General features: G+C 38.5%; 1 protein-coding gene across 9 annotated transcripts in view; it reads right to left on the bottom strand.

Annotated features, from left to right (window-relative positions):
- The window catches only part of LOC149840907 (protein SEMI-ROLLED LEAF 2-like), a 33,824-nt gene extending 28,293 nt beyond the window's left edge, over window positions 1–5,531 (bottom strand). For 7 of the 9 annotated variants that reach the window (XM_090003449.1, XM_090003454.1, XM_090003453.1 and 4 more), the window contains exons 1-4: window positions 5,417–5,531; window positions 5,008–5,252; window positions 4,275–4,349; window positions 562–677 (exon numbers count right to left, since the gene is read on the bottom strand). In XM_090003449.1, the coding sequence (XP_089859575.1) occupies window positions 562–677; window positions 4,275–4,349; window positions 5,008–5,142 (326 nt within the window). In that variant the 5' untranslated portion in view covers window positions 5,143–5,252; window positions 5,417–5,531. The remainder of the gene's footprint in view (window positions 1–561; window positions 678–4,274; window positions 4,350–5,007; window positions 5,253–5,416) is intronic. The other 2 variants (XM_090003450.1, XM_090003452.1) reach the window with 2 other exon arrangements.
- Between the last annotated feature and the right edge of the window lie 17,110 nt (window positions 5,532–22,641).

Genomic DNA, 22,641 nt, shown 5'->3' on the forward strand with positions numbered 1-22,641 from the left:
CAACTCATAATGAATAATTGCTCATTAGACAGCTCATAGTGAAAGATCTCTCATTAGATATCCTAACAAGATATAAACTCCATTACAAGAAGATAAAGACATACAACCCAATGGAATTCTAGTGGAAGTGATATAGTCATGGTTCTTCAATGGAATTTGATTACATAAAACATAGATGATCTGATTTCTCCAACCATTTTAATACTTTTTTCCCAAGCATTCTGTTTATTCATCATTTCTATATTCAGCAAACTGCTAAAAATTTATGCTTACATTCAAATTACAATTCTAAAATGATATAGTAGGGAAAAGAGAAAGGCAGTGGGAGGATCCAACATAAAAAATACATCATTCAGAAAGGGAGAATTAGGCCAGATACAGAGCTCATGTTCCACTTTAGAAACCATATCTCTTCCACCAACTATAATTGGCACCAGCAATGGCACTGGTTTCTCCTTGAGATTGTTAATAGAAACACTTTGTTTAAAAGCAATATTTGATTTGACACATCACCAAACAGAATATGCATAGGCGAACCAAATATCAAAACTAGAAACTCACATTTGATCCTTACAGGAAGTTAAGAGCTTCCTGTATATGCACAAGACAACTTTCACTGAATTGAACTGCTCATTTCGCAAATCCTTATAGCATCGTTGCTCAAGATGCTTTGTTATCTACACCAAATAAAATAAACCATAAATTAGAGTTAAAGTGAATGCATAACAAACGCAGTGAGCAAGCAATTTGGGTGGTAATGGGAAAAAGGAATTTTGAGGAAGAGATAAAAAATGAGTGGCTCAATATAAGCAAGTTCAAGGAGATGTCAGGTGACCATTTCAACACGCATCAAGTGAAGATAGAAATGAAATTCAGCATAGTTAAAAACTATCTTAAGTTACATGCATTGGGAAACAATCAACTATACATGTCCAAGCATAAACACATCATAGAAGTTACTGATGAAGATAATAAGGAAGAAGAGAAGAGAGGGAGGAATGCGAAGATAAAAAAAAAGTTCAATTGATCATTACATGCAATGAAATAAAAAATACAAGTAACTCAGCAAAAACAAAAATGAACATCTAATATAACAGAAATATACCCACAGACTAAACAGCAGTGACGGCATAAACAAAAGCACAAAAGAAAAACTAACTAATCCTCATTTGGGAGAAAAATGTAATACCCTCGATTTGACAGAGATCTCCACAAATCTTTGAACTCCAATTGGTTTCCAGTCTTTGATAAGTTTGATTAATGTTTTCTCAAGAAAGTGATTATCCATTTCATTGCTTCATTCTTTCATGACTCACTCACTGGAAGCTATGTAGGTTGCTTCATCAATTTGATGCTTCTCTTCGGGAAAAGACCTTCACACAAGTAAAGGATCATAGCTCAATTTTTACCAATCACTTGCCAGATTATCCAAGAAAGTAATTATACACTTCACTGTTTCATTCATTCATGTTTCTTGCTTCTCCATGCTACAAAATTTCACCAACATGCAATACTTGATGGTTTTATATCAACTAGATACCCAGGCAAGATAGTCTCCTCAAGAAACTCGATCTTCAATTTATGACTTGCATATCTGAGATATGTTAGCTCACTACACTTGCAGCATATGGTATATCAAATTTCGTCAATGATGCCTAGAGATACAACTTACTACTTGCATATCCGAGATAGAGAGGCACTTATATGTCAGTTCCATTAATAACATATCATGTACCAGATGTCAACTATATTATTGAATCTACAGGGGCTTAGTACATTACATTATCTATGAAAGATTCATCATTTACTCCTACTAACCATTCTATTGCTGAGTAGAAATGTCAATTGCTTTGAAACCCAACATAAAGAAATCCTTGGATACATCAAAAGTGGCTTTATACAATATCTCAGTTCCCCTAGATCTGCAAACTTCATTCGTCATCAGTACTGCAACTTCCCAACATACTTAATATCAAAAGCTTCTCATCAAAATAGTATTCTAGTAAGAAATTGTTTGCTGAAAGGTGTTTCATGGTTCATTTGGATGGAGAAGAGTGTGATCACTTTGATCACTTAAACACAACAAAACTTCATCTTGTCAATGATTGCAGTAAGCTTTCTAAATCTTGCTTTCCTGGCTTGGCCAAATAAGGACCTAAATTGAACTGGTTCATACTGCATTGAGTTGTTTATCGATATTTTCCTGTTTTGCAGATCTCATCTTTTTTGTTTGGCCTTTGACCTTTTGTCATCATTAGTACAATGAGTTCCTTTATGACCCTTTTAAAGAAAAATAAGAAATAGAAAACAAAAGAGGCTTACTAAAAGTACTTGTTTAACTTTTCAGTTTCCTCTATCCTCCAAGCAACAACAACATCATTAGCATATATAATCAAGATGCATAATTTTTATTCATATTTCACAAATAGAATGTGATCAGATGCACTTATCTTGTAACTAAAACTGATTATGCTTTAGTAAGCTCAGACCAAGAGCAATCACTTCAAACCCATAAATCACCTTTTTGTAATTTGCTTTCCCTTATAACAAACCTTATGTGGCACCAAGTAAATCTCCTCATGAGATATTCATGAAAGTCTTTACAACTATTTCATTATTCAGTGCAACTAGTAAGCTACTAAGGTGAGAGCTCCAGAAAAAAAATGTCTTAACACCTACCATTAAGTCCTCTTGTTATGACATTGTTCTGTTCAACATAGTGTTTTTCCCATACTTTCCAGAGAAAGACAGCAGCACAAGAAGAAATGCATGAAATAGGAGACAAAAAATGAGTGTTTAAGAGATGCCCTAATGCATGAAGCAGTGTGGAAGCATTAGAAAAAAGAGTATGAAGTGACAATGGAAGCAGGCAGGAAGTGACATAAAAACAGTTGTAACATGTGTGTGCATCTTCTTTTCAGATTTCTTCCAAATTATCCATTATAAAGCGATTATATAAGAACATCAGGATTTTTCAAAAGGAAGTACAATTCCTCTATAAGGAAAGTAAAATTCTAATATCCAAAAGGCCTGATTTTCATATTAAATGACTGTTTGAAAGCTTTAGAGAAGGAATAATTGAAACTAAATGGCACAAGAGCTAAGAAGTACATAGTCTTTCACATTTACAAAGAGAAATAGGTAGATCTAGCTCTTTGAGCTCATTATATTAGGCAATGGAAATGTTGATGGTTGAAGGAAATTCACTCCCTAAAACAACATAATCTTCCATGATTATGCATTACATTACATATTTCACCAGGGGAACTCTTCTCCCTTAACCACTTCTCATGGAGGACATTTTACATAAGAGACAAAGCGGACAAGTTCGTTGCTAGCATTCCTCACTTCCACAGAAAGTATTTTTCAAAGAATGTGAAATACATGGAAACATACTTCTTTCTTGATAGATTATCCTTTTTGAAAAGTAGAGTGCTTAATAGAAATACACACTGTTCACATAGGATCTAAGTTGTCACAAAAAGTCAAATGGATGTTATGATTACAAAAGGATCAGAACATGAACAATGAGATTGAGAACTCATAATTTGAAGAATTTATTTCAAATAATACATGTCATAACCATAAGAACCATCTCAAAGACATCATGCTTCAGCACACTCATTCTAAAGAATATACCTTTTTTCCCTCTTCACCAATACATTTCACCAGAAAGCACAAGCACAAAAGGCCTGACATTTATGTGCTTATCAAGGTATTATAGCATCTAAAAGTAGGGCACTTCCCCAGCTGAAGTTGAAACTCAAGCTTGAAGATATTTCATAATCTATCTAACGTTAAGTTCAATAATAACATGTACCATAAGGCTTAACAGAGGAGTATCTTATTCTAGCAAAGTGTCAAAAACATCAACATGTTTGGATTAATCCTTGATGTATGGCATTCACTGAGTCAAGTCAGACTCAAGGATTAAAGTCAAAATCATACAAATGACACAACATGTGGAGTTTGGAAGACAATTAAAAGAATAAATCTCAATTGTATTTCATTGTCACGATTCCCTCAAATTTGTGGAGAAAAGAAGTGCCAATTGAGTACATAGAAGAAGTCATAAACATCAATCAAACACAAATAATTAAGGTCAAGATGCTAAAAAAGTATCCAAGCTGCAACTAACACTATAACAATTGGCATAGGCGTCTAATTCTTACTGACTCCTTTATGACATAAGATATGGTTGGTATTTGAAGTCATTAATGTTAACCTGATCAATTAAACTTAACCTGACTGAAAGAAGGAAGATGAACGTTTACCTTGGGGATGCGCAGAGGATTTTTTGAAGCATAATCACAAAGCTTGCCAATCTTTCTATCATTTAGTTCAGCCTCCTAGACAGAAGAGAACCAACAAAGAGGGGAACAAGAAGAAGAAGAAAAGAATTAAAGACGACACTGATGAAGCACGAAAAAAAAAGGAGACTTCGAGAAAATGAATCCTTCTTAGCACATTGACCTTAATTGGCAAATTCAACTTTATCAATCAAGTGGGAGAACAATAACATATTTGCACTAGTTGATCTAAAACCTTGCTGAAAATTTAGAAGATTGAAATCAAAGACCAATTTCTCACCATATCATTAATACATTGATTCTTTTTTCACCAACAATGATTACGACTGAGTATGAACTCCAAAACTTTCACTTTCAAATCAAATTTGTAAATTCTTTTTTTGCAGGAGAATATAAACTTGAAGAACATTGATCGAATCCATCAAAAGACTGCCCAGATTAAGTACTTAAAGAGAAATCAATCAAAGAACCCAATGAATATCGCTACCACGCGCAAATTTTTCTTTTGGAAAGTGTAAAAAAAAAACACCATTGAACTCTGAAGAAAGAATTACAGAAAAAGAAGTGAAACTAACCTCACATGTACAAAACCCATGATTTCCAATCATGGCAAATTATAGATTTTTCAATTCCAAAATATACAATTGTTCGAAAAAGGAAACAAAAAAAGCCATGATTCTGAATCATAGAATTTCACCTGAGACCGAGGGAAAATATCGGCTAGAAGCTTCTTGTATCTCTTCACCGGCTGCCTCGATCGCGCTCGCAGCGAAGGACAGATGAAACAGAGGTTGCCACACACCGGTAACACCCTCCTCGAGACAATACCCATTTATCAAAATATATACAATTAAAACCTCAAAAAATCTCAAAAAAATCAGAAGATGAAGGATTCAGCCCTTCAACTCCTGTTCTGAATTTGGTTTCAAGATCAGAACCAGCCTGCACAAAATCAAGATCACCCACAAAAAAATCACTGAAATGGAAGCGAGAATTTCAAATTCCGTGGCCCCAGAAACGCAAAAAAAAAATGATACAAATAAAAATTAAAATAAATATTTATAAGAGAAATTAAGAATTGGGTATTGCTCTACAACGGAAATTACCTCGTATGGATCCCTCCTGAGGTGGGGGGAAGAGGCTGGGCATATAATTCACAGGAGCATGGGAACAAGGAGGTGATGCTCTGAAACAAATGACGTTATGCTTTTTTAGAGAGAGAAAAAAAGGAAAATAGAAGAAAGGAATTTAATATTGAATTGATTACATATTAATTATTTGGGCTAATACATTGGGTACTACAAAGTCCACAACGCTCAGAGTAAAATTTTAATGACCATAATGCCCTTATATCTTTGTAGGAATGGCAGGCCTTGGTGGGTTTGCTGAAAAAAACAAGGGTTGGTGTGAGTTGGCTCTGGTAATGTGACAATTTTGTCCCCATTAATTGCGCAATATGATTAAAAAAAGAAAAAAATTAACTTTAAAAAACACATCTAAGTTATATCAATGTTAATAAAAATTATTTGTTAACATTAACCCAAGATGAGTTTTAAACATAAATTTACTAATTTAACCCCACCTGCTATCGCTCCCCCCTCTCCCCCACAACGAGCAAACCATTTTTCTTTTTTTTACCTTTACTATCATCACCACCACTTTTCCCCTTTCCCTACCACCACCACCACCACTTTTTTTTAACACCAACCATCCCCACTTTCTTCTCCTCCTACCACCATCACCATATTTTCCTTCTCTCACGATTTGCTATCCATCAACCACCATGTTTTCATTTCTTCCACCATGTCTCTTTTCTTTCTCCGCTATTGCCCCCACCACATTTATGTTCTTTCACCATGTTTTCTGTAATTTTTGTCTTTTAGTGACCGAAGGAACAAATAGTTGATGAAAGAAAGGTCCTCATGAAGAGATAAAGCAGCACTGAACAAATTAAATGGCTAACAGGAAAAGTTTGCTTCCAAAAATTGGCAGGAATTAACTGAAGCGCCCGCTCAAGTATTGAAGGTCAAAATAGTAATTACAGCATACAATCTAATGACAATTTTGACTGTAGTAAAGTCTGGGCTTTCTAATTAAGAATAGAAAAAGTTTAGGTGTGTTTCTTATTAACACTAATAACTTGGGTGTGTTTTTGAAAATTTCCCAAAAGAAAAAGGAGAAAAAGAGAGTTTCTTTGAAGATGGCTCCGACAGCCTGAATTAAGCTGACAAAGGTGACCATTTGGCTGGCATTCAGGACCAGTTATCTTTGAAATTCATGAATTTTCATTTATGAGATTCAAGTTTATGTAATGCCTTTAACCTCACAAACGGGCTGCTTGGTTGTGAACTACCAATTGGAAGCCATGATCTCATTTAAACTTTGGATTTAGGAGTAAACTTGTAATATTTGCATGATTATAATAGATTGAGTATTCACATATCACCATACGTACATAACATGTATGGACTGACCATTTTTAGCAGTTTTTTTCGTAGATCTTACTATAAAAATGTGTTTGATATGGTTCATTTGTTAGTAACTAACTATTGCTTTTTGGGGCGTTGTCTGATATGAGCAGCTAGTTCTTGTCGCCTTGTATTGTTGGGACGTTGCAGGTTCAATGGTAAAGTTGTATAACTGGTAGGGCTCTGCCTAACCCCATCTTATTCTTTTTTTTTTAATAAAAAGAACATTGATTTGTATATATTGTTTGTGTGGTATGTATACCAAAAGTAACATACCATCCCAATTTGTTGGACGGTGCATGCAAGCTCCAATTCATGAATTCCATTTTCATTACAGAATCTTTTTTATTTTAACGAACCAGCTCAGGCTTGGCTCGTCCGGTCAGGCTTATATGAGCTTAAGCTTGGTTCGGCTCAACTCGCCTGAGCCGGACAAGTCGAGTGCAAACACCCATTACTTAGTTCATTCGGCTTGTTTACCAGCCTTACTGTTCATTGACATCATAATATCTCTAGTTAACAGGTGGTGGAGATTAACGCTATCTCTCCTCTTGATCATAAAACAAAAAGCAAGAAATAAAGGCAAATGGAAAGGAAAAACTAAAGGAAAAGAAAATAAGGAAGCTTTGAGTTCAAGAAATGCTCATGTGACTACTGAGATCTTACTGTTTTCTTTTTGTTTGGATATTTACATGAAGAAACAGGCTCAGGATCAGAGACCTAGTTGCTCTGGCTCTCCGTACTTATGATCAATATCCTGGCAGCGTAAAACTCTGTGAGCTTACCTCTTGCCCTCAGGGAGTTGCCACGGAAGGGGTGACACTCATGAGATTTGAACCTAGACCACCTGCCTATTGGCCTAGGTCCCATCCCCCTTTTGGGGCTACTGAGATCTTACTTTAATAATCTATATATCTATCAACTACCATGATATCATTAGACTACAAGACGATAAATCTAAAGGAATCATTTTTTTTTTCATATTTTACCTTGGAAAACGACCAGTACTAGAGACATAATTGTCATCCTGGCAGCAAAAACGCCAGGGCTGAGTACCCTCACCCCAGGGTACTCAGTTCCAACTGTGCTACCCTTTGGGGTTATTTTCCTGTAAAGTTGTTGAAAAACTTTGATGTGATAGCCCATAGTGAACCTTTGTAAATATGAAATACCAGTAGTGTATAGATAAGTAGCCTCAAGGGGTTTGGTGCAGTGGAAGAGCCTTGGCGACTAGATGGGTGGTTAGGGTTCCATTCTCATAAGTGCCAAACCCGGCAAGGTTAAACCCTTGCTTATCCCTTGCCCAGCCAAGCTGGGTGACTCCATTGGGGGGGGGGAAGTGATAGTAAGACTTAGCCAGTACAGCTAGGTCTCTGATCCTGAGGGTGGTTTTCAAGTCTATGAAAACAGTGTGTAGATATGAAAAAACTATTTATAAATTACTTAAATAGATAGAATTATTAAGCTCCCCGTGGAAATTTAACTACAATCTTATAATAACAAATCAAGTAAAAATTAAGTAATCCACCTTATTTGTCGTGCGATCATTATTGCAGGGTAAAACTGTGGGGGCAATAAGGTTGTCACTCTCATTATCATTCATAAAGTAGGCAACTGTGATTCTTTTCGTGAGATGGCAAGTCTTCGTGTTTTTTTTTTCAGAGTAAAGTTTTCACCTTGAATAGGTTAAGGGGATCTTGTGTCACTGTACGGTCACATGCCCAAGCAAAGAGGGGAACTTGAGGACCTTTTGGTTCCACAGTGCCTGTAAAAACAGGTTATTGATAGCTTCTGCCGCCTTTTACTAATAAGCTGTAGTCCTTTGTGGTGTCCCCAAAAAGGGCAATGCAATATCAACTTATTTCTTTTATAAGATGGACTGCATTTATCTGACAACTTTAACATTGATCAATATTGCCTGGTTCTCGGCGAGGGTTCCTCATCAAAAGAAAAAATGGCTATGCCATGCTTATGTGGATTTTGCATACATGGTGTAATGCCCAAAATCCTGAACTTGCAAATTTTTAGAAAAAAATTGAAAGCTTTATAATCAATCATTTTTCAGAGTTTAAAATGGCAATTCAACGAAAAATGATGTTTAAAATAACAAGTCAATAGACCTTGAGCGCATTTCAGGCAAACCTTTCTTTACACAATAGATTTGTATCTTCATATAAGCAATGAAACCACGTATATTTAAAACAATGTTTTTGATAATTTAAAGTCTATACAAAAGAGATTTTGTCAAAGAAAATCCTTATGCAAAATTACAAAATATGCTAAAAAATAAAACGTCAAAAAAATAATAGGATCTTGGTATCATCATGCCATGCATCACCTGTCGTACTGACCTAATCATGACCTGTACCCCATAAAACGGGTTAGACTTATAAAAATCTGGTAGGTGCATATATATCAAAATTCAAAATAAGACTAACATATACTTTGTTCCTTTTGTGATGTGCAATTTAGAATAAGTAAAATGAGTATGGTAATCTTGTTTTGATATTAATCATTTTGATGATATACACAGGAAAAACGTAGAAATAACTGAGACTGGATGAGGGTTTATTATTCTATGTATTTTGATACCCCGGATAATTAACTGAGTCTGCTTATAAAGGAACGACCAGTGACAGAGAGAGATTTTTTAGAGACATACATAGAAAGGGATGCATCCAAACTTCTGCAGAAGTCTATGAGATTTATCACCTAGGATAATTTTTAGTAGCCCCATCCCCTAACTCCGATGATCGGGGACAGCGAGTCAATTGCTACTCGAGGAGCGTAGTTGTTAATAACTTGTCCATCAAAGTTTTTGTATCATCATATCCTCTCTCTTGATAGAACCAAAGAGACGAATGAGTATGTCACGTTCCATTTTTAACTGACGACCCATTTTACATGTTTTGAATTTTCAAACCAAATCGAGCATCTTGCCTGTGAAGGTGAATCATCATCATTTATGTGATTTTTTTTAATCATTGCATATTTTCATGCTATGAGGCTACCATAAACCTCCCGTCCAATCATCATAGTGCTAACATGGCATGCATGTCTGATAGTACCACTACAATGAGAGGGATATCAATTTCTCAGAAAGAAACCACAACATTTATTTAAAAATTTCAATATGCCATGCTTTAGACCAGAGACTATCCGGGTCATTTCGAATACCAAAAAGAAGAACTGGATGTATCTACCACGTAGGGCTACATAGTCGAAGCATTTCCATTACGCAGGTTTGAGAGAAAAACTCAATTATAAAAATAAAAATGCCAAATACTTGTTCTGCTTTTCGAGACAATGAATGAGATGAGCTTGAAATTTCGCATGTGAAACCCTTTTAAAAATAAAGACTTGGTGAGGATGCACAAATCTGCGTCTTTAAATGCATGCATAATCTGAAGTAGGCAAGAGTACGCGTATACATATATAGTAAAGTATAAGTCTGTGCACATTGCAGCATGACGACAAAGTAAATGACATAAAGCAAGACCCGATATGCGAAACCACACATCGAGCTAAATAAATTGCATAAGCGATACACGATATATGAAACCATACATCAGCTAAATAAATTTCATAAGCAATACATGATGTACAAAATCGTACATCGACTAAATAAATTACATATGCAATGCACGGTGTATGAAACCATATATCGACTAAATAAATTATGTAAGCATTGCACGATGTACGAAATCGTATATCGACTAAATAAATTATGTAAGCACTGCACGATGTACGAAACCATATATCAGCTTAATAAATTACGTAAACAGTAGCCTGTGCACCTAACAACATGACAATAAAGTAAATGATATAATTTTAAATTGACAAGAATACACAAAACTTCATTCTTGAGTTAAATATATATATATATATATACATATAAGTTAGAAGTATTCTATCATTTGTCCTTGTATGCAACTTTCCCCTACCTTAGAGATGGTCGATCTCGCTAACGATTTCGAGCATAGGTTTTTAAGGGCTCATGCCTTGGTAAGCTTGTCGCATCTGTTGTGCCCAACATGGAGCGCTAAAAAGATTATGTTGCGCGACATAAAGGATGGTATTAAAACCTTATCATGATGATGATTGTGTCGTAAGGGTCAAACCCAAACCCAGTTCAAGCCAATCGGACTGAGTCAGGCTCTGTACAAGAGGCAAGGGTTAAAGCTCGACTGAGCCTATTTAATCTGAAAGTGAAGACTAAGCTGAGCTCAGTTCTAGTCGAGCTTAACTTGGTTGGCTAAGTGACCAACGGGAGAGGGTGGGCTCGATGGTCAGGCCGAATCTAGCCTAGTCCCAACCTTGCGACTGGACCGCACCTTTCTCGGTCCTTCGACAAAGGTGTGTGTGTGTGTGTGTGTGGGGGGGGGGGGGGGTACAAGGGAGTGGCAGAGGAGTTGACACTCCCTGTCGGTTGTCCCTGTAAACTAGCAACAACTTACGACTACTATTGAAAAAAGAGAAGGAAGAGGGTGTTGGGCACCCTCTGTCCTGGCGAGCCAGAGCCACCATCGCGGGTAGCTCTGGTCAGCCAACAGAAACAAAAAAAAGGTGGAGGGTGCTCGACATCCTTCCTTCAGGCGAGCCACAGCCACCATTATAGGTGGCTCTTGTCAACCTTCAACGCTGAGAGAAAAAAAAGGGAAGGGTGCTCTCGGCACCCTCCCTTTAGGCGAACCAGAGCCACCTTCATAGGTGGCTCTAGGCTGCCAGACACATGGGTACAAGAAAAGGGGAGGGTGCTCGACACCCACTCTTCAGACTAACAGGGATGGTGAAGGAGGAAGAGGCGACACACAAGTGGTGCCACCACCTTAAAAAGGGGAGCAACAACACCCAAGTGATGCCGCTGCTTCTGGTAAGGTGGCGACACTAGGCGGTGCTACCACTATCGAGAAGAAGTGAGAGAGAGAAAGTGCGGCACCCTCCTGCCGACAACAGAGAAACGAGAAAAAGAGAGGCATGAGGGCATTCTGTCAACAACAGAGAGATGAGAGAAAGAGGGCAGGAGAGCAATGCCATCCTACCGACAACATAGAGAGGGGGGAGAGAGAGAGAGAGGCAGCGTACCTGAGGGGGGGAGCAGGGCTTCCATGAGTTGGCGAGAAGCAGAAGAAGACATGGGGGGGGGGGGGGGGTGTAGAGGTGAGAGGGTTAGGGTTCGAGCAAAGTTGAGAGAGGGGAGGGGGGATTGCACATTTCGAAAAAAGAAACCCCCCTAGGGGGTTTAAGTACCCCACAGGGGGGGGGGGTCTGAGATCCAACCTGGATCCAAACAATTTTTTTCCCTTAAAAACCATGAGTATTATATTCTACCCCTTTTAAAAGAATTTCATCCTCGAAATTTCCTTTAGAGATTATCTGCAAAGATTGTAGTCTAAGTTTATTGAGGCTAACGTGGATGCACAACCTGTGTGTAAACCCAAACATATAAGCTTTTAAAATGATAAAGATAACTTACAATAAGTTCTTCGAAAAAGTTTTGGCCTACTCATTCGGTTGAACAAGATTTATACATGATTTCATTGATTAACTTTTGTTTGGCAAAAGTCATAAATTTACTGAATCACAAAAAGTCTTAACCTACAACTATTAGATTGTTTACTTGCTATTCTCTACTTGTTCGATCATGGTGGCATAGACACAGCCAAACACTTCTCTTTATGGTTGTTGTTGATGTTGTTATTGTTGTTGTTGCTGACCTTCAATTGAGGTTCGTCTATGCCAATCTACCACTTTCTTTCGACATTTCTGAGTGTAATGTCCCATCTTCTCGCAGTATAAACAACCTTCAGTGTCTCGATGGCACAGTTGTCCAAGATGAACATAGTTGCACTTTGGGCGTGATTGATTTGGCTATTGTTGTAGCTTGATTCTTCTATCTTGTTTTTGCTTCTTGAATGAGGGTCTCTACATTTTGTCGTTAGCAAGTTATCGTTTGTTACCTCCACTATTCCCAACAGACTTTCTATCTTGTCCACCCTTAACTTGCTCTCAATCATCATTTAAAAGGGTGGCTACCACAACAACTGTAGAGAAAGTTGATAGCATACTGGTCAGGACTCAATGACAAAGTCCTTCCTTTATTTTTCGAATGAATTTTTTGTCCCGCTTGTGATCATCTTTGAACAGGCTAAAGTAGTATCATTCTAAGTTCTGAAATCTCGTGGTGTAATCCACCAAACTTGAGTCATCTTGGCATAACTCCAAAAATTTTATTTTCTTTGTCTTGTGTATGAGAGAAAAAATAGTTTGCCAAAAAGGCACTATTAAAAGCTTTGCATAGAATAATTGTCGCTCCCGAAAAATAGATGCCCCGAGTTACATCCCACAATTTGCGTCCTTAAGCCGATAAATACTAAAAATCATCTTCTTTTCCCCAAGTACCAACAATTATTAAAAAACATACTCCATCTCCTCAACCCAATTTTCGACGAGCTCCGGATCAGCCTTGCTAATGAAGGTTGGAGGATCTAGTTTAAATTTTTTGTCATAAGTAATTATGCCCTGATGATGGTTTACCTTAGTAGTTGCACTCTGATCCCTCTGCGCACGAACTTGACTTTGAATTGCGTTGGCCAAGGTGCTAAGGGAGTCCATGTTGAATCCTCGTTATTTAGACCATTCGTTAGGCAATTCGCCATTCGTACTTCACATCATCTTTTATTCACACCAAAGGATGTGTAAGTCAAGATTTAAAATAATCGTGGTAAATAAGTACAACAATATTTTTATATACTATAAAGTATTTTACAAAAACCCAACATTGCTGGTTGATTTTACAAAAGTTTAAAATCTGTCGAATAAGAGATCACCGACTCTACAAAAAGCATCAAAATCCTAGCATTCTCTACTTTCCCCCCTTAAGAATGATTCGGGTACTGCTTGACATTGCTCATCACAATACTTGTGCGCCTAACTGTGTGTGGAGGAGAAGGAGGGTAAGGTCAAAGTGCCAGGTATGTCAGAAGAACCTCTTACGAAGGAAGCTTCATCCTCCAGGCCTTGCACGATCAACTGTCTCTTGTCATGACTTTGTTTAATATGACATTCTTTTATAGAATGACCCACCTTAACACAAAAGATACAATTTATAAGATCTCGAGGGCATATTTGACCCGAGTGAGATTGATGGCATTTTATCCGGTTATCACGTCATTCTAGGTTGGTGCTTTCGTAAGCCAACCTATCCACCATATGATTCAAGTTCTGGACCATTAAACTGCTTTGGTCAAGGCATCTATTGCTTCGATCATTTCATTGTATGACATCTAAACCAAAATATATTTCTTTAATTAGAATAGATATAAAAATAATTTAATCAATAAATACTTCTAGTGCGATGCAGATGCCGGATGATAAAAAATCATTATTTTTCTTGTCACTCTAATACCAAGTTGTAACACCCAAAAATTTTGAACTTGTAACTTTTTAGGAAAAAATTGAAAGCTTTATAATCAATCCTTTTTAGAGTTTAAGATGTCAGTTCAGTAAAAAATAGTGTTTGAAATAACAAGTCAACAAACCTTGGGCGAATTACAGGTGAACCTTTCTTTACACAATAGATTTATATTTTCATATAAGCATTGAAACCACATATATTTAAAACAAGTTTTTTGATAATTTAAAGTTTATACAAAAGAAGAATTTTCAAAGGAAACCCTTATGGAAAATTATAAAATGTGCTCAAGAACAAAACGTCAGAGAAAGAGTGGGATCTTGATATCATCACGTCATCATGTCATCGCCTGTCGTACTGACGTAATCATCACCTGTACCTCATAAAATGGGCCAGACTTATAAAAATTGAGTAGGTGAATAAATATCAAAATTCAAAACAAGACTAACATATGCGTTGTTCCTTTCATGATGTATAATTCATAATAAGTAAAATGAGTATGATAATCTTATTTCGATATATACCGTCTTGAGGGTATACATAAGAGAAATGTAGAAACAACTGAGATTGTCCGAAGGTTTGTTATTGTATGTATTTTGATACCCCGAACAACTAGATGAGTCCGCTCATAAAGGAACGACCAATGACTGAGAGAGAATTTTCCAGAGGCATATATAGCAAGGGATGCATCCAAACTTCTGCAGAAGTATATACGATCTTCCACCTAGGATAAATTTTGGTAGCCTCATCCCATAACTCCGATGATCAGGGACACCGAGTCAATTGCTACTCGAAGAGCGTAGTTGTTAACAACTTGTTCATCAAAGTTTTTGTACCATCGCATCCTCTCCCTTGACGGAACCAAAGAGACAAATGGGTATGTCAAGTTCTATTTTTAATTGACGACCCATTCTGCATGCTCTGGTCTTTCAAACCAAATCGAACATCTTGCCTATGAAGGCGAATCATCACCATTTATGTGATTTTCTTTTAATCATTTCAGATACTAAAGAGAAGGACCAGACATATGTACCACATAGAGCTACATAGTCGAAGTCTTTCTGTTACGCAGGTTTGAGAGAAAAACTCAATTGTGAAAATGCAAACGCCAAATACTTGCTTTGCTTTTCAAGACATTGAATAAGACGAGCTTGAAATTTCTCATGTGAAACCCTTTTAAAAATAGAGACTTGGCGAGGATGCACAAATCTACGTCTTTAAATGCATGCGTAATCCGAAGTAGGTAGGAGTACGCATACCTTATAAGGTTATATTTATGTATATAAAATACATATATAGTAAAGCATAAGCCTGTACACATTATCGTGCGACGACAAAGTAATTGACATGAAGCAACACCCGATGTGCAAAACTGCACATCAAGCTAAATAAATTCATAAGCGACGCACTATATACGAAACCATATATCGACTAAATAAATTGTATGAACAATACACGATGTATGAAACTATACACCGGCTAAATAATTTGCGTAAGCAATGCACGATGTATGAAACTGTATATCGGCTAAATAAATTATGTAAATACTGCACGATGTACAAAATTGTATATCTGCTAAATAAATTACATAAGTAGTACCATGTGCACATAATAGCGCCATGACAAAATAAATGACAATTTTAAATGGACAAGAATACACAAAACTGTGTTCTTCAGTTAAAAGCATATATATACGTATAGATTAGAAGTATTCTGTCATTTGTCCTCGTATGCAACTTTCTCCTACCTCAGAGATAGTTGGACTCGCTGATGATTCTGAGCTTAGGTTTTTAAAGACTCCTACCTTGGTAAGCATGTCATGTCCGTTGTGCTGGCATGGAGCGCTCAAAAGATTACGTTGTGCTGCATAAATGATGGTATTAAAACCTTAACGTAATGATGATTGTGTTGCAGGGGTCAAACCTGAACGTAGTTCGAGCCAATCAGACCAAGGCATACTCGATACAAGAGAGGGGGGGGGGGGGTAAAGCTTGATTGAGCCAGGCTCAGTTTGCTAACTAAGCTGGCTCGATATGAAAGCGAAGACCAAGCTGAGCTCAATTCTACTCAAGCTTAGCTCAGTTGGCTAAGCAACCAACGGGAGGGAGTGAGCTCGGTAGTCAGGTTGAGCCTGGCTTGGTCCCAATCTTGTGATAGGACTGAGCCTTGCTTGGTCCTTCAGCAAAGGGTGAGGGGTTCACAAGGAAGCAAAAGGGGATTCGACACCCCCTGTCGGCTATCCTTGTAAAGTAGCAGCAGCCTACGACTACTGGTTATAAAAGAGAAGGAAGAGGGTGTTGAGCACCCTCTGTCCTGGCAAGCCAGAGCCACCGTCGCAAGTGGCTCTGGTCAGCCAACAAAAACGAAAAAAGGGGAGGGTGCCTTTCAGGCGAACCAGAGTCTGGTCAGCCTTCAATGTTGAGAGAAAAGAAAAGGGGAGGGTGCTCAACACCCTCCCTTTAGGCGAACTAGAGCCACCCTCACAGGTGGCTTTGGCCTGCCTGCCGCATAGGTAGAAGAAAAGTGGAGAGTGCTTGGCAACCTCTCTTCATGCCAATAGGGACAGTGAAGGAGGAAGAGGCGACACCCAAGTAGTGCCGCCACCTCAAAAAGGGGACCACTATAGAGAGAGAGAGAGAGAGAGAGAGAGAGAGAGAAGGCAGTGCCCTCCTTGAGGCAACATAGAAACGAGAGAAAGAAGGGCAAGAGGGCGGCACCCTCCTACCGGCAATAGATAGAGGAGAGAGAGAGGCAATGTATTTGAGGGGGGGGGGGGGGCATGGCCTTTATGCATCAACGAGAAGGAGAAGAAGATGAGGGGGGTTAGAGGCGAGAGGGTTGAGGTTCGAGCAAAGTCGAGAGAGAGGAGGGGGGGGGGGGGGGGGCATAAAATTTTTCCCCTTAAAAACCACGAGTATTACACACGACTAAGGAGGGACATTGTGAGTATCTAATACCTGAGAATAGGGCTGGTAAATGAACCGCCGTGACTACTCAGTTCAGTTTCACTCGTCACAAACTTGTTCACGATTGGTTCGTATAGCTGAAGAACCAAGCCATGAGATGCTCTTTTAGCTTAAATGAGTCGATCCCATACACAGGGTGTTCGGCTCTACTCAGCTCAGGAGAGCTCGTATAAATAAAAAATATATATTTTTATGTGTGTGATATATATTTTAAGTGTAATAATATATGAAAGAAAGAATGCATAAAACATATACACAAAGAAAAATCTGCATGCAAAATATACATAAAAATATGAACTATTAAATATATTATATAAAATTATATATGTTAAGTGTAATATGTAAAAACATATATATTCCATGTATAAATAACATGGAATGTTTTTTCACGAGCCAGCTCGTGTTCAGCTCGCCTCATTCAAGGATGAGCCAAGCTCGGCTAAAAAGAGCATGAGCAGAGTTACAAGCTCAATGCATTGGTAAATGAGTCTAGCCTGAACACGCCCTGTTCTATTTCTTTGGCTCGTTTACCAGCCCCAATTTGGAGTGCATCTCATGTGCAAACCAAGCATAAGAGAAAGCTTTAGTGGCAAGCAAAAGGGGACTATTCGTGGAGTATCCAAATAATAAGGTGGCTTCCTTCTAACAAAAAAAAAAAACAATTATTAGTTTTAGAAATTAGATTTTACACTTCTAAAAAAAAAAGGCAATTATACTCCTTACAGGTTTGCCAAAGACAAAGGACCACTGGCACAAAGCGGAAAAATGTCAAGGAGCCTTAAATAATATAATAAAAATGACCTGGATCTGCTTAACGAGGCAATTCTAGTTTTACAAAACTAACATTCAAGATATGCTGTGACCTAAGTCAGGAGTGAACCCTATCAGGCTAGGGATGGCAGTAGACTGGGGGAGACGGTCCTCTGCCCTGCCTCACACCCCTCCGCCCCACCTTGCACCGTTTGGACCGGGGATGGAGGACATGAAACGGGAATAGAGGTTAAAATCAAAACCCGTGTGGGGATGGAGGCGGGGATGGACTTATGCCATCTCCCACCCCGCCCCATCCCCATCCTTGATCCCCATCTTGCCCTGCCCCATCCTTGATTCTTCTTTAGAGATAGCAGTGGACTGAGGAGAAATGGGACCCCGCCCTGCTTCGCCCCGTTTGGACTGGGGATGGAGGACAAGAAATGAGGATGAAAGCGGGGATGAAGGTTAAAATCAAAACCCGTGCGGGAATGCAGGCCGGGATGGAGGGTAGGATTTTGAGACCGGGCAGGGGTGAACACCTTGTCTCCCGCCCTCTACTGCCATCCCTATATCAAAATTCACTTTTTACCCTACTTCAATAACTAACCTTATAGAGAGACCCAAGGGGTTTGGCGTAGTGGGATGAGGCCTAGACCATTTGATGGGCAGTTTAGGTTCAAATCTGGTTGGCATCACTCCTGCGTAAGGAGAAGCTTGGCGGCTCCTAGGGGTTGAGGGGTTTACATGGACAGAGACCGTAAGTAGGACAGGCTGAGCCAGTCGGGCTAGGTCTCTACGCCTGGGACGGTGTCTCCGAGTAAAAAAAAAAAACATTAACCCTATAGAACCAAGTGTATGCCTAGGTCAGGTCCATCATGGTCAAGTAATATGAGATGGCCAATCTAATTAACATCATATTGGGATAAATAAGGCATTTTGGAATACCAAGATATGGAGGGTAACGTTTGAAGAGGACATAGTACACTTTTTACTAGCCCCCACAAGAAAAAAGTCAGAGATTTATAAAAGAAAAACAACAATAGATACTAATCAATGTGTTGAAAAGGAGTACCTAAAATGAGCTCGTGACATAAAGTGACACATGGTTTGTGAAGGAACGATGGTAGTGTTTCACACGCGCCACTGTTTTTGAAGGAAAACAAAAAAAGCAGAATGCATTGGATATGGAGTTTTGATTCTTATCCGTATAAAAAGGCAAAAAGAAAGACCATATGTTGACATATTCCTAATCTTGGGGATGTCAAATGCTGGAATTTGGTCTGGATCTCACTAAAGCCAAATCCGTTACTCCAATTCAATAGGTCGAGTTCATTAAGTTCTACTTCTAAACTGAATCCGACCCGTTTACATCCCCAGTATGAGAAGGATAAATGTCATCCAATTATAAAAACTAAAATAGTCAAGATCAAATTTTAATCCAAAGTTAGACAAAAAGAAGAAAATTAAGAAGAAAAGAAGTGAGGGAGAAAAGGGCAAAATAAGAAGTGGGGAGATCAAGTCCAGATTTGGATCTTTGCAACGGACAAGTATATCGACAAATTCACATCCCACCCTTTAAATTCTGCACGACCGTTTCTTTTGAAAAAGATTGATAAAGATGGCTAACCACAATTCCTTTTTGGTCTTTTTCTAAACGCGCTTTGTGGAAACTCTCTCTCTCTCTCTCTCTCTCTCCTCCTCACACATATAGGGATGATGGCAGTGGCCGGGGGGAAAGCGGGCCCCTCCCCGCCTCGCCCCGTTTGGACCGGGGATGAAGGGTATGAAACGGGGATGGAGGCGGGGGTGGAGGATAAAATCCATCCCCACCGCGGAGGTGGAGCGGGGGTGGACGTGCACTTTTCCCCGCCCCGCCCCGTCCCCGCCTCATCCCCGCCCCAACCCCGCCCCGACCACTTTTCCCCGCAATATCCCCGCCTCATCCCCGTTTGGACCGGGGATGAAGGGTATGAAACAGGGATGGAGGCGGGGGTGGAGGATAAAATTTTGAGGCGGGGTGGGGGTGGAAACCTTGTCCCCCGCCCCGCCCCACTGCCATCCCTACACACATACACTGCCCAAGCAACAAAAAGGTTGGAAAATCAAGAAACCAATTATTTATGACATGAGGTTAAAGAGGACACATTCTCAATGCCAATTTTTTCAACGAGGACAAATTAGTTTTTGACTACTAAGATAATTGTCATTTAATAAGGTCTTGTACTAATGCAAAAAAAAAAAATTTGATTTCCTCCCAAAAACAAAGTTGTCTTACTCTTCACATGTTCAAGAAATTGTGATATCCTCTCAAAACCAAGCTGTCCTCACATGAGGGGGAATGAATACAAAAGTTTTCACTTTCAAGGAATGACACCAATATTAATTGCCAACATTTATACGCCTGCTATGCACATGCAGGCAATAAGTTAGACAGGCAGATGAGCCATTTTTGAGGCATACAGCAGCATGTGACCTTTCCTTGAGGCAGTTGAGATGTTTCATTTGGTGGGTGGGGCACTCATTAAAAAATTCATGCGGTTCACATGGTGGCGGCGTAGCTAGGGGGTCCTTTTTCATTAGGTCACCATTAGAACCGTTTACAAATCAAAGTTTTAGGTATTTTATGCCAGATCCAGATATGCTCATCGTTGCTTATTTATCAAAGAAACATGCTTTGTTTTGAATTGATTTGATATAAAAATATAAATATTTTATCATCAAATTTTAGTATAATATCAACCATTAATTTTTTTACCACTTTAAAATAGCATAAAGATGCTTAATCAAAACATGTTTTCTATTGAATAAACAATGTTAAATACATCTAATGGTTCATATTTAGTATAAAACACCTAAACCTATGATTTTTTTAGGGTCCTAATGGTAACCTAACAAAAAAGGGGACAACACAATCCCCGTTCACACACACACACACATATATATATATATATATATGAAAGAGGTATCGGCGAACCCCCTTCGATGAAACACAACATCGAACTCACGCTGCACGTTCATCTGGTGGAGAAAGGAGAATTAGGCGGTTTTTGACTGCCACTAATTGTCTGGGGCAGAAAATGCGCTTTAGCGGCAGCCATGACTGCCTCTAAATTAAGGTATTTTTTCCCTTTAACATGCACACGTCCTATTTGTGAGTTAGATGTTACATCTCTCTCTCTCTCTCTCTCTATATATATATATATATATATATATATATATATATATATATATAGAGAGAGAGAGAGAGAGAGAGAGAGATGTATGGATTTGGGGAAAAAATGTTCGAGTAGTAGAGGGAAGGTAAACAATAGACAAATAAAAACATCTAAATATAGTTTAAACTTTAAAACTATGTTTAATATGAATTTTAAATATTTCTATCAGATATTTCTTATATATGTGAAATTTATTGAAAAAACATAACTTCCGAAAAAACGAATTCTTTTAATATAGAAGTTTGTTTTCATTTCAGAAGAAGCAAGCATTCTTTTCAAGGGAGGGATTTTTTTCGTGAAGTTTGAGAACCTGCAAGAAGCGTATCGAAGTTAGCCACCATCCTGACTAAGGGCACGTTTGTGTGTCAAAGAAAGGAGTCCGGATCGGGTGCAATATGATTGCACAAAAAATTGTGCATTAAGCACCCCCATCACCCTCCATCAGGTCTTGGGTCTCACACTTGACAGGCCTGTCCTCAAGATGGTAATGCACAAATATTTGTGCAATCATATTGCACCTGATCTTTTCACCAAAGGAAGGGCCTCCGCTGAAAAGAGGAGCGAATCCCGTGTTTCAACAGGATGTTGTGGAACCTGTGGAAACACACGGAGTCTTGTGCATTTCTGCGAAAACGCCCCAATTTCTGTGGCACGCTAATGTGCCTTAAGGGAAATTTTAGTAAGAGGTGGGACGACCACAGTTCGAAACTTACAAAGAGGCTTCCCTTGTCACAAGGTCGAACCTGAGTGTGATATACATTTGATATGAGGATAGTTCGATCAACCAGAAGGCTGCCAATGTGTTTGAAAGTTTCGTGTAACCACGGATTGAACAGTGAGATTGACTCAAGTTTACAGTCTCAAAATGTGAAAACAAGGAAATAAGTGATAACTATGATGAAGTATCTTTCCATCGGGGGCTCCGCTTATCTGGCTGGAGCAGTTAGTGCAATACCTAACCCCAGTTTTCTCTGTCCAAAAAATCAATGTTGAAATATCTTTATTTAAATTGGGATTTTAAGGTCATGCCCAAAATGGAGTTTGAACCACTCTTAATCAATCTTAAAAAAGGTCAAAAAGAAATAAAAAATATTTGAAACATGAACCGTTCCAAGATTCCAAAATAAAAAATCTGTCATCCATGCAAACCATGTAAAAAATATCAGATGCTGTCTTGAATATAGTTTCCTACTTAGACCAAGACCTCTACAGTAGCCTAACCAGTTGTTTTATATTATTGCCAGTTGTTCTCTCTCTCTCTCTCTTTCTGGGTAGACAGATCTTGGTTTTAATGAGCAGTCTCAAATGCGAGAGTTTTCCAAGTCCATAAGGTCTACCGTTCTCTTTTACCTCTAGGTCCGGACTGGATCCCCAAAAATTCTTTATGGACGAAGGGACCATCTCAGAGGACCAAGGTATTGACTTGGTTGATTCTTTATGATCGGATACAAACTCATAACAATATCAAGAGGATGGGGTTTCAGTTTCCCAATTGACGTGTAATTTGTCCACAGG

The sequence above is a fragment of the Nuphar pumila genome, chromosome 4 (assembly GCF_984573655.1).
Source record: "Nuphar pumila chromosome 4, dmNupPumi1.hap1.1, whole genome shotgun sequence".
Classification (NCBI taxonomy): Eukaryota; Viridiplantae; Streptophyta; class Magnoliopsida; order Nymphaeales; family Nymphaeaceae; genus Nuphar; species Nuphar pumila.